This window comes from Mustela putorius, unplaced genomic scaffold (assembly GCF_011764305.1).
Source record: "Mustela putorius furo isolate JIRA1106 unplaced genomic scaffold, ASM1176430v1.1 tig00003962_pilon_pilon_pilon, whole genome shotgun sequence".
Lineage (NCBI taxonomy): Eukaryota > Metazoa > Chordata > Mammalia > Carnivora > Mustelidae > Mustela > Mustela putorius.
Window position 1 is genome coordinate 8,330,089 of NW_025422106.1, and position 12,678 is coordinate 8,342,766.

At 38.2% G+C, this 12,678-nt stretch overlaps 1 protein-coding gene across 3 annotated transcripts in view; it reads left to right on the plus strand.

Moving 5' to 3' along the window:
* The window catches only part of STXBP4 (syntaxin binding protein 4), a 165,576-nt gene that overhangs the window by 7,675 nt on the left and 145,223 nt on the right, over positions 1-12,678 (plus strand). For all 3 annotated transcript variants that reach the window (XM_004747367.3, XM_013053675.2, XM_004747368.3), the window contains exons 2-4: positions 3,971-4,047; positions 4,500-4,621; positions 8,623-8,755. In XM_004747367.3, coding sequence (XP_004747424.1) covers positions 4,575-4,621; positions 8,623-8,755 — 180 coding nt within the window. In that variant the 5' untranslated portion in view covers positions 3,971-4,047; positions 4,500-4,574. The remainder of the gene's footprint in view (positions 1-3,970; positions 4,048-4,499; positions 4,622-8,622; positions 8,756-12,678) is intronic.

A 12,678-nucleotide genomic window follows, 5' to 3' on the forward strand; every position in this document is an offset into this window, starting at 1 on the left:
ATCAATATTATGACTATTCATTCAATACTGTAATTTCATCAAGTCAATGTTTACCATCTTTTCTGCCAGATGTTTTTATCCCTTTCCTTTTATTTTCTCTATTTTTGGTCTGGTAAAAAGAACCAGTTTTAGAAAGTATTGAATGCCATCTCTTGGGGAATATAAATTATTAAGTGTTATTCAAACATATGCATGATGGGCGGGTTTTTTATCTAATGAGCTTTCTAATGATATAGAATTTAAACTTTTAATCAAAGTAAAGCTCTAAGTTTTCTGGAATAGATTTATTGTATGAAACAAGAATTTTTTCCTTCAGTGTTCCACTTTCTCTGTTCTTGCTGACCTCACGTTTTCCCCCTTATGAGTCATTAAACTAGAAAAACAGTATATTTTCCTTGAATGGGCATATTTCTTGTAAAAGAATAGATGTTTTCCCTCTGTGTCATTCATTAATAATGTGAAGTTTGGTGTGTGTTTGTGTCGGTCTGTCTATGTGTTTGTAACACAGAACCCCTTTTGGGTGAGGGGCTTGCTAGCTTCTGTAAAGGAAAGAATAGGGAATAAATAAAAGAGAGGGAAAGGAAAGGCATTTTATGGCATTTTATTTATTTACTCATTTAAGGTTTAAAGATACAACAGTGAATACCTGGCTTATTTAAAAAAAAAAAAAAAAGCCTGCTGTTTGGATGGATAAAATTAAGCCCATTTCTGTTAGTTTTTTGTTTTTTTGTTTTTTAGATTTTATTTATTTATTAGGCAGAGAGGCAGGCAGAGAGAGAGGAAAGGAAGCCTGCTGAGCTGAGAGCCCGGATGCAGGGCTCAATCCCAGAACCCTGGGATCATGACCTGAGCTGAAGGCAGAGGCTTTAACCCACTGAGCCACCCAGGTGCCCAATATCTGTTAGTTTAATCAACAGTATCATCTCCACCTCCAGACAGCCCACTAGTACTTAATACTCTCTCATCCTATATTTTCAGAGAATGTTTTCCCACATAAATCAGTTTCTCAGCATGCTGTAGTGGAAAAAGGTTGGGTTTGGAGCTTGAGAGAACTGGATTCACATTGCACTTTAAAATTGTTGGGGTTGGGGCGCCTGGATGGCTCAGTGGGTTAAAGCCTCTGCCTTCAGTTCAGGTTATGATCCCAGGTGATCCCAGGGTCCTGGGATTGAGCCCCTGCTCAGCAGGGAGCCTGCTTCCTCCTCTCTCTCTGCCTGCCTCTCTGCCTACTTGTGATCTCTGTCTGTCAAATAAATAAAATCTTTAAAATTGTTGGGGTGCCTGGGTGGCTCAAGTCAGTTAAGCAGCTGCCTTCGGCTCAGGTCATGATCCCAGGGCCCTGGGATAGAGGCCTGCCTTGGGCTCCCCACACATTGGAGAGCCCGCTTCTCCCTCTCTCTCAACCTGATGCTCTGCCTACTTGTGCTGTCTCTCTCTGTGTCAAATAAATAAATAAAATCTTCAAAAAAAATTAAAAATAAGAAAAATAAATAAAACTGCTTAGCCTTATGGTCATGGACAAGTCACATAGCTTCTCCATGACGAGGTTTTTATTTATGAAAATACCTTTCATTTATATGAATATAAATATGTAATAATACCTGCCTTGTGGGGCTCCTTTGAGGGAGGGTAAAATCTTCTAACACAGTGCCTGGCCGCATTGATGCTTAATGATGATTCCATTCTGGGTGAGTGGCCTTCATCAGTGCTTTCAGAGCGCTTCTGCGCACACCACTGTCAGAGCACTTAGCACCTTCCTGATGTCTGTTTACTTGACTATTCTCTGGGAACAGACTTTGATTTTTAATCTCACCTCCAGCACTCAAGACACTGTCAGGCATGTTAAGGGAATGAAGTAATTTAAACACTTAAATTTCATTGTAATATTTTAAAATGCCTTGTTAAGTTTGACCTTATATGAAATCTGATGTACAGTTTAGCCACGATATATCTATTAGACCCAGGTTAGGTTTCATCACTTGAGGACTCTATGTCCAGTTAGGAAAAATTACCACTAGATGGGGATCTTACTCACTTTGGCTTCATTTCTCTGCCGCTTTTCATCTGCATGCTTCCCCTGTTCCCGTTGCTTGCTACCACAGAGACTGTGAAAGTTGAAGCAGAATTTTAACATTCAGGCCAGTGGAACAACACTATGTTGGGTTCCCAGAGGACCATTCAAATGATTTACAGCAGAATCTGTGATTTCTTCCTCATTTAATAGTTAGAGAAGAGCTGGGATGATTGCCTTGATTATAGTTCTGTGCCTTAGTTTTGCTCTCCTTAGAACTTTGGGTTTGTTAGTCCTCGGCCTCTCTGGAATTCTGCAAGACAGGTTCCTTCCTGCATTTTGAGGCAGAATTTTGCTTTGAATCAGTTACTGGTGTGGTGAGTTATTGATTTCCCTGCAGTAGCTTAGAGGTATGGCATGCCACCTCTGTTCACCCAGTACACCGTACACATATTCCCATTTTCTCTCTCTGGGCTCCAGCTCACAGATGTTTAAGAAGTCAGGGCACCTGGGTGGCCCAGTTGGTTAAGTGTCTGACTTTTGATTTTGGCTCAGGTCATGATCTCGGTGTTGTGAGAGGGAGCCCCCACATGAGGCTACGTGCGGGGCATGGAACCTACTTAAGATCGTCTCCCTCCTTCTCTGTCTGCTCCCCACTCCACTCCCCTGCTCTCATGCACATTCTTTTTCTAAAATAAAAAGGAAAGAAAAAAAAAAGTGTTTAGGAGGCCTTGCCCCTAGCTTTCAGCTTCTGTGGTCCTTCTTGATGAGTTACCATCTCATCATCCTTTTTTGGTCTTCCAGAAATTTGTCAAACATTTTACATGATGGTTCTCCCATTTATTCATGAATGTTACGAATTTATACTTATAAAGTGGGCTCTTTATGACTTACTCTGTAACTGGGAGCCTGTACCTCCACTTCCCTTCACCTATTTTGTCCATCCCCCCAGCCCCTTTCCATTCTGGCAACTTCAAAGATTTTATTTAATTTTTTTAATTTATTTGACAGACAGAGATCACAAGTAGGCAGAGAGGCAGGCAGAGAGAGATGAGGAATCAGGCTCCCTGCTGAGCAGAGAGCCCCATGGAGGGCTCGATCCCACTACCCCGGGATCATGACCTGAGCTGAAGGCAGAGGCTTTAGCCCACTGAGCCACCCGGGCACCACCCCCCATTCTGCCAATTTTAAATGAAAATCACATTTTTAAAAAAAATTTTGCTTTCTTAAGATATGATTTATTTTTGTGTATTTTATTATTATTATTATTATTATTATTTTTTAGAGAGAGTGTGTGCACCTGCAAGGGAAGTAGGGAGGAGTAGAAGGAAAGACTCTTAAGCAGGTTCCATGCTCAGCATGGAATCCCATGCAGGGCTTGATATCACAACCCTGAGATCATGACCTGAGCCGAAATCAAGAGTTGGACACTCATCCAACTGAGCCACCCTGGTGCCCCAAGATACAACTGATTTATAGCAAACAGTACATATTTATCCTTAGAAGATCTGGTAAGTTTTAACATGTTTACGCATTTGTAAAACCATCACTACAGTCAAGGTAGTTACAGTACCTATGAAGAAACCACGGCTTGGAGAAGCCTAGAAGCTCAAATTGGAGTCCAGGTGTCTCTGATGTCAAGGTCCATGCTCTAGGCTCTGAAGCCTCAGCGCTAGCTAGAAAAACAACCACTGACTATTTCCTCTGTTTCTCATTTGTGTGGGGAATAGCACACAATTTCTGAATCTAGTTATTCATTTCTTTAATAAGAGGGTTATGCTAAATGTTCTTAATGTCTCTAAAGTTTCTGTACTTTATTCATATTTTTTATGTAGAGAGGTAAAGGTCTATTCAAATACAACTTTTTTAGTGCAGTGAAACTATACCATTCTCTTTACTGTTCACAGTGGAGCTGTATATGCGACATTAAAATCATATATATATTTTTTCTTTTCATAGGAAAGTATTTAAGAAGCTTATGGCATAATATGCATCAAAGTAATATAAGATCTGCAGGAAGTCCCTCAAGATAGCTGGTAAGATGATAAGAATTTCTTTTTTTTCCTTCAAGGATATATTGTATAATTATTTTACACACATTCTGACTATAAACTTTTTAGCCTTGTGATTATAAGAGATATTTGTCACAGTCTTTTATTATTATGCGATTTTTAAGTGTATTAACGGTGGACGCTATAATAGTTATCTGAAGCTTAGCTATGTTATTCACCTCTGCCAGAAAAGGTAGATTTTATATAGATACAGATAATCATGTGGATGTGGTCCTATAGCTATATCTATCTGTCTGTTTCTTGAACTGTCTTTGTATTTCTCAGACATTATCAGCATTGACTGAAGTGCCATACTTCAGAATATATAAAATATACCTCACATGTATATACATGTATATGATGTTCTATGCAAAGTTGACATTGAATTTGACTACTCTAAAGATGTGAACATTTCTTTTCTACTTCTGCATTCTTAGGAAAAGAAGAATTTCTAGACTCTTCATCAATATCTTCATTTGCCTAGTTAAATCCAAGGCTCCTGTGGTAAAATCATGAATAAAAATACATCTGCTGTGGAATCATCCAATCTACTTGAAAAGTAATTTTTAAATTAAATTTACTTTGTTTTGAGCTGTCCTAGTTTGAAATATGTGGAATGTTAATGAGCTTCTGATTGAAAATTTTATATAGTTAATTGTGGTTTAAGGTAGCATAATAAGAAGTCGATCAATAATTACCTTCTAATGTAAATCAGTGTATGGGATAAATTCTGCATTCTTTTTTATAATTCTTTGTAGAAAATGCTTTTTTAAATTTTTGATCTGATTTTTTTCAAATATCTAAAATATTTTACGATCCCATTATAAAAATAATGAGAGATTAATTTTTGCTGAGTAACAAATCACCCTAAAAGCATTTATTCTTTCTCATAATTTGAAGTTTGGCTGAGCAGTTCTTGTGGTATGTACCCAAAGTGTAAGATGGCCCCATTCACATGTGTTGGTGCCTCATCTGGAAAGGCTAGACTGATGTCTCTTTGAACCTGATCTCATGCTCTAGGAGGCTAGGTCAGGCTCTTTCACATGATGGCAGAATGGTTCCAAGCAACACACCCAAGTGTTTTTCAAATGTCTGTTTCCCTCACATTTGCTTGTGTACCACTGACTGAAGCAATTCAGATAGCCAAGTCCAAATTTAAAGGGTAGAGATGTAGACTTTACATTTTAATGGAAGGAACAGTAAAGTCACATTCCAAAGGGCATGCAGACATGCAAACATGTAACACACATATAACAAGGTATATTCAGAGAAGTCATGACGAAGTCAGCCTTCATTCACTCTGTGACTTCATTCTTCCTATAAATAACCATTTTTATTCTTAGTTCCTTTTCAATGCTTCTTCTATATAAGCAAATACATATAAATATATATGCATGTTATTATATGTGTGTATATAACACTAAACAAGTGCACACCAGTCCTTCAGCTCAGGCTCACAGGTCTTCCCTGGAGATGAGTATCAAGCCAGTTAAATTCAGGATGTCTTTCTCTGACACTTCCTCCTGAGAGCACTGGAAAACTCTAGACTCCAGGCCCATCTATGTGGTATGGAAAGAACTCCATGCACAGAGCTCGATGCCCTGGTGCTGAACAGTTTGACTTTCTGGGATAGCACAAAGTTTTGTCCAACTACCCAAGGCAAAATCGAGCCAATGGGAAAGAATCCTTTGACTGAGGCAAGATGGCCCCAGATATTTTGGTTCCGTCTCTTAGGTTCCAGTTGCCAGCATATTCTTTTTTTTTTTTTTTTTTTTTAAGATTTTATTTATTCATTTGACAGAGAAAGAGATCACAGGCAGGCAGAGAGGGGAGAGGGGAGAAGCAGTCTTCCCCTGAGCAGAGAGCCCGATGCAGGGCTCCATCCCAGGACCCTGAGATCATGACCTGAGCCAAAGGCAGAGGCTTAACCCACTGAGCTACCCAGGTGCCCTATGCCAGCATATTCTTAAAAAAAGATAGTTATACTTTTTGATCTTGCCTTTTTTTTTTTTTAAGATTTTATTTATATATTTGACACAAAGAGAGATCACAAGTAGGCAGAGAGTCAGGCAGAGAGAGAGAGAGAGAAGCAGGCTCCCCGCTGAGCAAAGAGCCCGATGCGGGGCTCAATCCCAGGACACTGAGATAATGACCCGAGCCGAAGGCAGCGGCTTAATCCACTGAGCCACCCAGGTGTCCCGTTCTTGCCTTTTTTTTTTTTTAACTTAAATTATATCCTGTTGATCTTATCAGTCTATAAATGTCTTTATTGTACCTTGTTATAACTGTGTAGATTCTATCCTATGAATGTACCATAATTTATTGAGCCAGTACCTTATTTTTTTTTTTAATATTTTTTTAAGATTTTATTTATTTATTTGACAGAGAGTGAAAGAGTATAATCAGGGAGAATGGCAGAGAGAGAGGGAGAAATAGGCTCCCCGCTGAGCAGGGAGCCCAATGAGGGGCTTGATCCCAGGATCGTGAGATCAAGACCTGAGCGGAAGGCAGACACTTAACCGAATGAGCCACCCAGGTGCCATCAGTCAGTACCTTATTGATGGACATCCATTGTTTGCAAATTTTAGAGATTACAAATTATGTCAAAATAAATAACCCTGTAGACAAGCTATTTTGTATTTTATGCCAGAGTATCTTTGGGATGAATTCCTAGAAATGGAATTTCTGGTTCAGAAGGTAAATTTAGAGATTACCAAATTATCTCGTTAGGAGTTATGCCATTTTGCATTCCCATCAGCAGTGTACAAGAGTACTCTTTCCTGTATCCTTACCATCTGAGTACATTTTCAGTTTTAAGTTTATGTTGATCTGATATCTTTGCCTGGTTTTTACTTGCAGTTCTCTGTGATTAACATTGAGCAGCAAAACTATTTTTAATAGACAAAAAAAGTGAATAATATAAATTCTTAACATAAGGGGGTTTTAAAATAAGGTCCTAGCAAGTAAATGCTATATGAAATACAGATACTCTGTTGGTATTAGAAAAGGAGGGACCCTTTACTGAAACAATAATATATGGTGGAGATTATATGCTGTTCCCATTGAAGGAAACCCACATTTAGACGGTTTAAGAGGTTATGGGAGGCACTGAATAAGGTCCTTTAATTCCCTTTCCCGTTCCACTCTCTCATTTCTAGGTTTCACTCCGTTATGCCCATACAATTTAATATTCCATCAAGAGTGGGCTGAGCTTCCGAAATCTGTAACAGTGAAACATTGTGGATCCAATCCCAGCTGCCTCTTTTCCTAGCTAATTGACTGTTGCCCTAGTAACCAGATAGGCCATCCAACATTAGAGCCTGATTCAGTATAATGCAACCTTGGAGGCTGTCCTCCAAAGAGAGCAAAATATTCAAAAGCAGGGAGGTTTGTAAGGGTTTGGGTTTTTTAAAAATATATTTTAATTTCTTTCATTCTATTTTTTTATGATTTAACTTTTAAATACACACTTTTGTAAAGATATAGTTAGAATTTCTATGGCAGAAGCTAAGAAAGTCTTTTCTGAAAGCTATAATCATATGTAAGATATGAGGCAACTCTTTTTTAATAGCAGTTTCAGTTTTTTGATATGTTTGAAGATAGCTGAAAGTCCTGTAATTCAACAATGGCTTTAATACAGCAACCAAAGAGATCTTAACACCACATTTTCCCTCTGGAGTAAGACAAACTGGGTTTCCATTGCTGTTCTCCAGCATCATAACCTTAGACCACCAAGTTAACCTTCCTCGATTTTGGTGTTTTTAGAATAATGAGGGTAATAATTTTTGGAGTTGTATAAATACTAAGTTGGATGGCATAATGTGTGTATATTCTTAGCACAGTACCCAGTACATCAGAGGAAAGCAGGCAGCCCTAAGCCTTATTTCAAACTCTGTTCAAGCTCTCTCAGACCGGCACAAGTTTCCTCTCTTACTAGAGAGTTCAGAAGCACAACTTGGGGGTATACCTTTTGCAGAATTCTTTTGACAGTTCCTTCTTTTCTGATGGCATTGCTCTTATGTCTGATGGAAATTATGGGTGGAGCACATGCTTTCTATGAGAAAACACTCTTCCTAAATTAAAAAGATAAACTTTTCTCTTTGAGATTCAAGCGGAGGTCAGATTTATTTTGCTTTAAAAGACAGACATGTCTTTTAAAAAGTCACTTAACCTAACTCACTAAAATCTTTAATTTTGGAATCCCTTAGTGTAGTCTAAAAGTCAGCTAAAAATACATCTCTTCAGTTACCTTCAATACATCTTTACATTTATTTAAGTCCAATGTTGAAGGTATTTTTCTTTGTTCTGCTCCAAAGAAATAAGCATTATAGCTGTGATTTCTTCTATGGTTTGTTTTTATAGAAAAATAAATAAATAATAGAGGTAACAGAATTCATTTGATTGTTTTTCTATCACCATACTTTTCTAAATGTCATTGCTAGTATATACTGAGTATTTCGGGTTATCTAATCTTAAGAATGTGATTTAGCACGTAGTTTAAAGAGAAAGTAGGCACAGATCTCTAGGCTAACCTGTGAATGCTAATTTACTTTATCTTAGGGATCCTGCCTTTCAGATGATTACAGTTACCAAGGAAACAGGCCTTGGTCTGAAGATCCTAGGAGGAATTAACCGGAATGAAGGTCCCTTGGTATATATTCAAGAAATCATTCCTGGAGGAGACTGTTATAAGGTAAAAATGAAAGTAGAATAACACTTCACAAAAAAACCCAGACCACCAGTGGTGAGGTTTGGTTTCCTACTACATCAGTAAATTTTTAGTATTAACTGGACGCCACTGTGACCAATTCTCAGTGAGAGATCCTACAAGAACTAGAAAATAGGCCTTTACCTTCAAAGAGCTTTAACCTAATGAGTGAGTAGGAAATAAATAGGAAACTAATAGATTTCAGGCTCTTTTAAGAGGAGATATATATATATTTATTTATTTATTTATTAAGGGAATTTGTTTATTTATTTACTTATTTATTTGACTTGATTTGATTTCATTTGAGAAAGAGCAGGGAGAGGCGCAGAGGGAGATGGACAAGCTGGTGCTGCACTGAGCACAGACCCCAGCCCTGGGCTCCATTTCCGGACCCTGAGATCACGAGCTGGGCTGAAACCAAGAGTCAGATGTTCAACTGATTGAGCCACTGACATGCCCCAAGGTTACATATTTTTAATTATGGGCTGTTTAACTTTCTCTGGTTGAGAGAAATTGTTTTTGAAGACATGTTCTCTCTCCACTGCTCTGAGAGTTTGAATTAAGTCGGATCGTTTAAACTCGAGCTACATTCATTTAGCCTCTCCTAAGTGCAAAACAAACAAGCAAACTCAGCATATAAAAATCTGCTCATTTCTGAATTTGCAATAATTCTTGTTGAGTTTGTTAATTATATCACTTGTTAGTTGCCCACATGATAAATTAAATTTAGAATTAAGACCAGAACATACTTTTTTTCAGGGTGGGGTGGGGGATTAAAAAGCCTTACTCTCCTATTTGCTGTAAGAAATAATGTAAATCGTGGGACGCCTGAGTGGCTCAGTTGGTTAAGCAGCTGCTTTCGGCTCAGGTCATGATCCCAGCGTCCTAGGATGGAGTCCCACATCGGGCTCCTTGCTCAGCAGGGAGCCTGCTTCTCCCTCTGCCTCTGCCTGCCATTCTGTCTGCCTGTGCTCGCTCTCTCCCCCTCTCTCTCTGATAAATTAAAAAAAAAAAAAAAAAAAACAATAAAAAGAAAAAGAAATAATGTAAATCGTGATTTCTTTTTTGCTCTGATTGCTAGGAAGCTCAGCTCCAAATCTGAAGCACAATATCAGCAACTTAAGAAACTAATAGGGGCACCTGGGTGACTTAGTGAGTTAAAGCCTCTGCCTTTGGCTCAGGTCATGATCCCAGGGTCCTGGAATCGAGCCCCGGATCAGGCTCCCTGCTCAGCGAGGAGCCTGCTTTCCTATCCATCTCTCTGCCTACCTCTCTACCTACTTGTGATCTCTGTCAAATAAATAAATAAAATCTTAAAAAAAAAAAAGAAACTAGTTAACTATGTTTGCATTTTCATTTCTCTTGAATTTTATTTGCCATTTCTGTTTTACTAATGTGATTCTATATATCTATTGTTGAAAATTGCCTCCAGTCCTTTCTAGAGAGAAATAGGATATAAAGAATTTAATAAAATACTGTATTAATGTCAAGGTATATAGCATGAGAAAGGATCCTTCTAAGTTTGTTCATATTGTTGTTTTTCTCTTATTTGTTTCGGTTAGATTTATAGTCTTGTGCTTACCCGACCCTTATCCTAGATGCTTGTTTAGCCAGCATTTTATCTAGTCAACTGCATTTTTTTTTCCTTGTTAGGAAAAAAAATTAACTTCATCATTGATTTGCAAAATAATAGAAATTATTTCAATTGTTTCAAGTTTGTTGAAATAATAGGATACACTTACCATGTTGTAAGTATTATACAATAAATTTAGGATATTATAATATAAATTTTAGCTATTGAATTTAAATTATTAACCAAATAAAAGTATACTTAAATACTAAATTTGAACAAAATCAAACAAGAAATGAAATTAGTCTTGTAAGAATTGAGATATTTAGGACTACTTTAGTTGAGGGATGTGTGTGTGTGAGTGTGTGTGTATGTTTACCGTAGCCATGGTAGTCCCTAAACCACACTTCGTATAATGCAGTTACAGATCATGGTATCTAATAAATGATTAAAAATTTGCTGTATGTTAAGTGTCAGTTTGTGCTTTTTATTCCCATGAAAAATATTTGTAGTTAAATAATAAATTGATAGTAGGGTGCTGAGTGACTCTTCATCTGTTATCAGTGGTAACAGACTGAAAATTACACTTAAATACTTTCTTTTGGTTTTTCTTAGAATTTCACTGTAAGGGTCTCAAAAAGCAGTCACTTACAAACTATATTCTGTATTTACCACTAGAGAGCAGCACAGAGTTATTAATGTTCCTTGACAGTATCTGGTCAAGTTCAAAGGAAGAAAACAGCTAAAACAGAGAAAGGTGGAGACGGTAACGTTAAAGGCTTGCGATGCTTACACTTATTGTTTTTTCCTGTCTCATTCACATTTTATCTTTTTATATTTTTTAACTTCTTTAAAAAAATTTTTTTATGTTTTATTAACATATAATGTTTATTAGCCCTAAGGGTACAGGTCTGTGAATCGCCAGGTTTACACACTTCACAGCACTCACCATAGCACATATCTTCCCCAGTGTCCATAACCCAACCACCCTCTCCCTCCCCCGATCCCCCTGACAAATCTCAGATTGTTTTGTGAGATTAAGAGTCTCTTATGGTTTGTCTCCCTCCAGATCCCATCTTGTTTCATTTATTCCTTTCTTATCCCCCAAGCTCCCCCACATTGTCTCTCAACTTTCTCATATTAGGGAGATCGTATGATAATTGTCTTTCTCTGATGGACTTACTTCACTCAGCATAATACCCTCTAGTTCTATCCACGTCATCGCAAATGGCAAGATTTCTTTTCTTTTGATGGCTGCATAGTATTCCATTGTATATATCTATTACCTCTTCTTTATCCATTCATCTGTTGATGGACATCTAGGTTCTTTCCGTAGTTTGGCTATTGTGAACATTGCTAGTATAAACATTCAGGAACACATGCCCCTTCGGATCACTACATTTGTATCTTTTTTTTTTAAGATTTTATTTATTTATTTGGAGGAGGAAGAGAGGAAGAGAGGAGGAAGCAGGCTCCCTGCTGAGCAGAGAGCCTGATGCGGGGCTTGATCCCAGGACCCTGGGATCATGACCTGAGCCGAAGGCAGAGGCTTTAACCCACTGAGCCACCCAGATGCCCCACTATCTTCGTATCTTTATTTTATTTTATTTTTTTTAAAGATTTTATTTATTTATTTGACAGAGAGAGATCACAAGTAGGCAGAGAGGCAGGCAGAGAGAGAGGAGGAAGCAGGCTCCCTGCTGAGCAGAGAGCCCAATGTGGGACTCGATCCCAGCACCCCGAGATCATGACCTGAGCCGAAGGCAGCAGCTTAACCCACTGAGCCACCCAGGCGCCCCTATCTTCGTATCTTTAGCATAAATGCCCAGTAGTGCGATTGCTGGGTTGTAGGGTAGCTCTATTTTCAACTTTTTGAGGAACCTCCATGCTGTTTTCCAAAGTGGTTGCACCAGCTTCCATTCCCACCAACAGTATGGGAGGGTTCCCCTTTCTCCACAACCTCTCCAGCATCTATCATTCCCTGACTTGTTAATTTGAGCCATTCTGACTGGTGTGAGGTGGTATCTCACTGTGGTTTTGATTTGCATTTCCCTGATGCCGAGCAATGTTGAGCATTTTATCGTGTGTCTGTTGGTCATCTCGATGTCTTCTTTGCAGAAATGCCTGTTTATGTCCTCTGCCCATTTCTTGATTGGATTATTTGTTCTTTGGGTGTTGAGTTTGATAAGTTCTTTATAGATTTTGGATACTAGCCCTTTATTGATATGTCATTTGCAATTCTCCCATTCTGCCAGTTGTCTTTTGGTTTTGTTAACTGTTTCTTTTGCTGTGCAAAAGCTTTTGATCTTGATGAAGTCCCGGTAGTTCATTTTTGCCC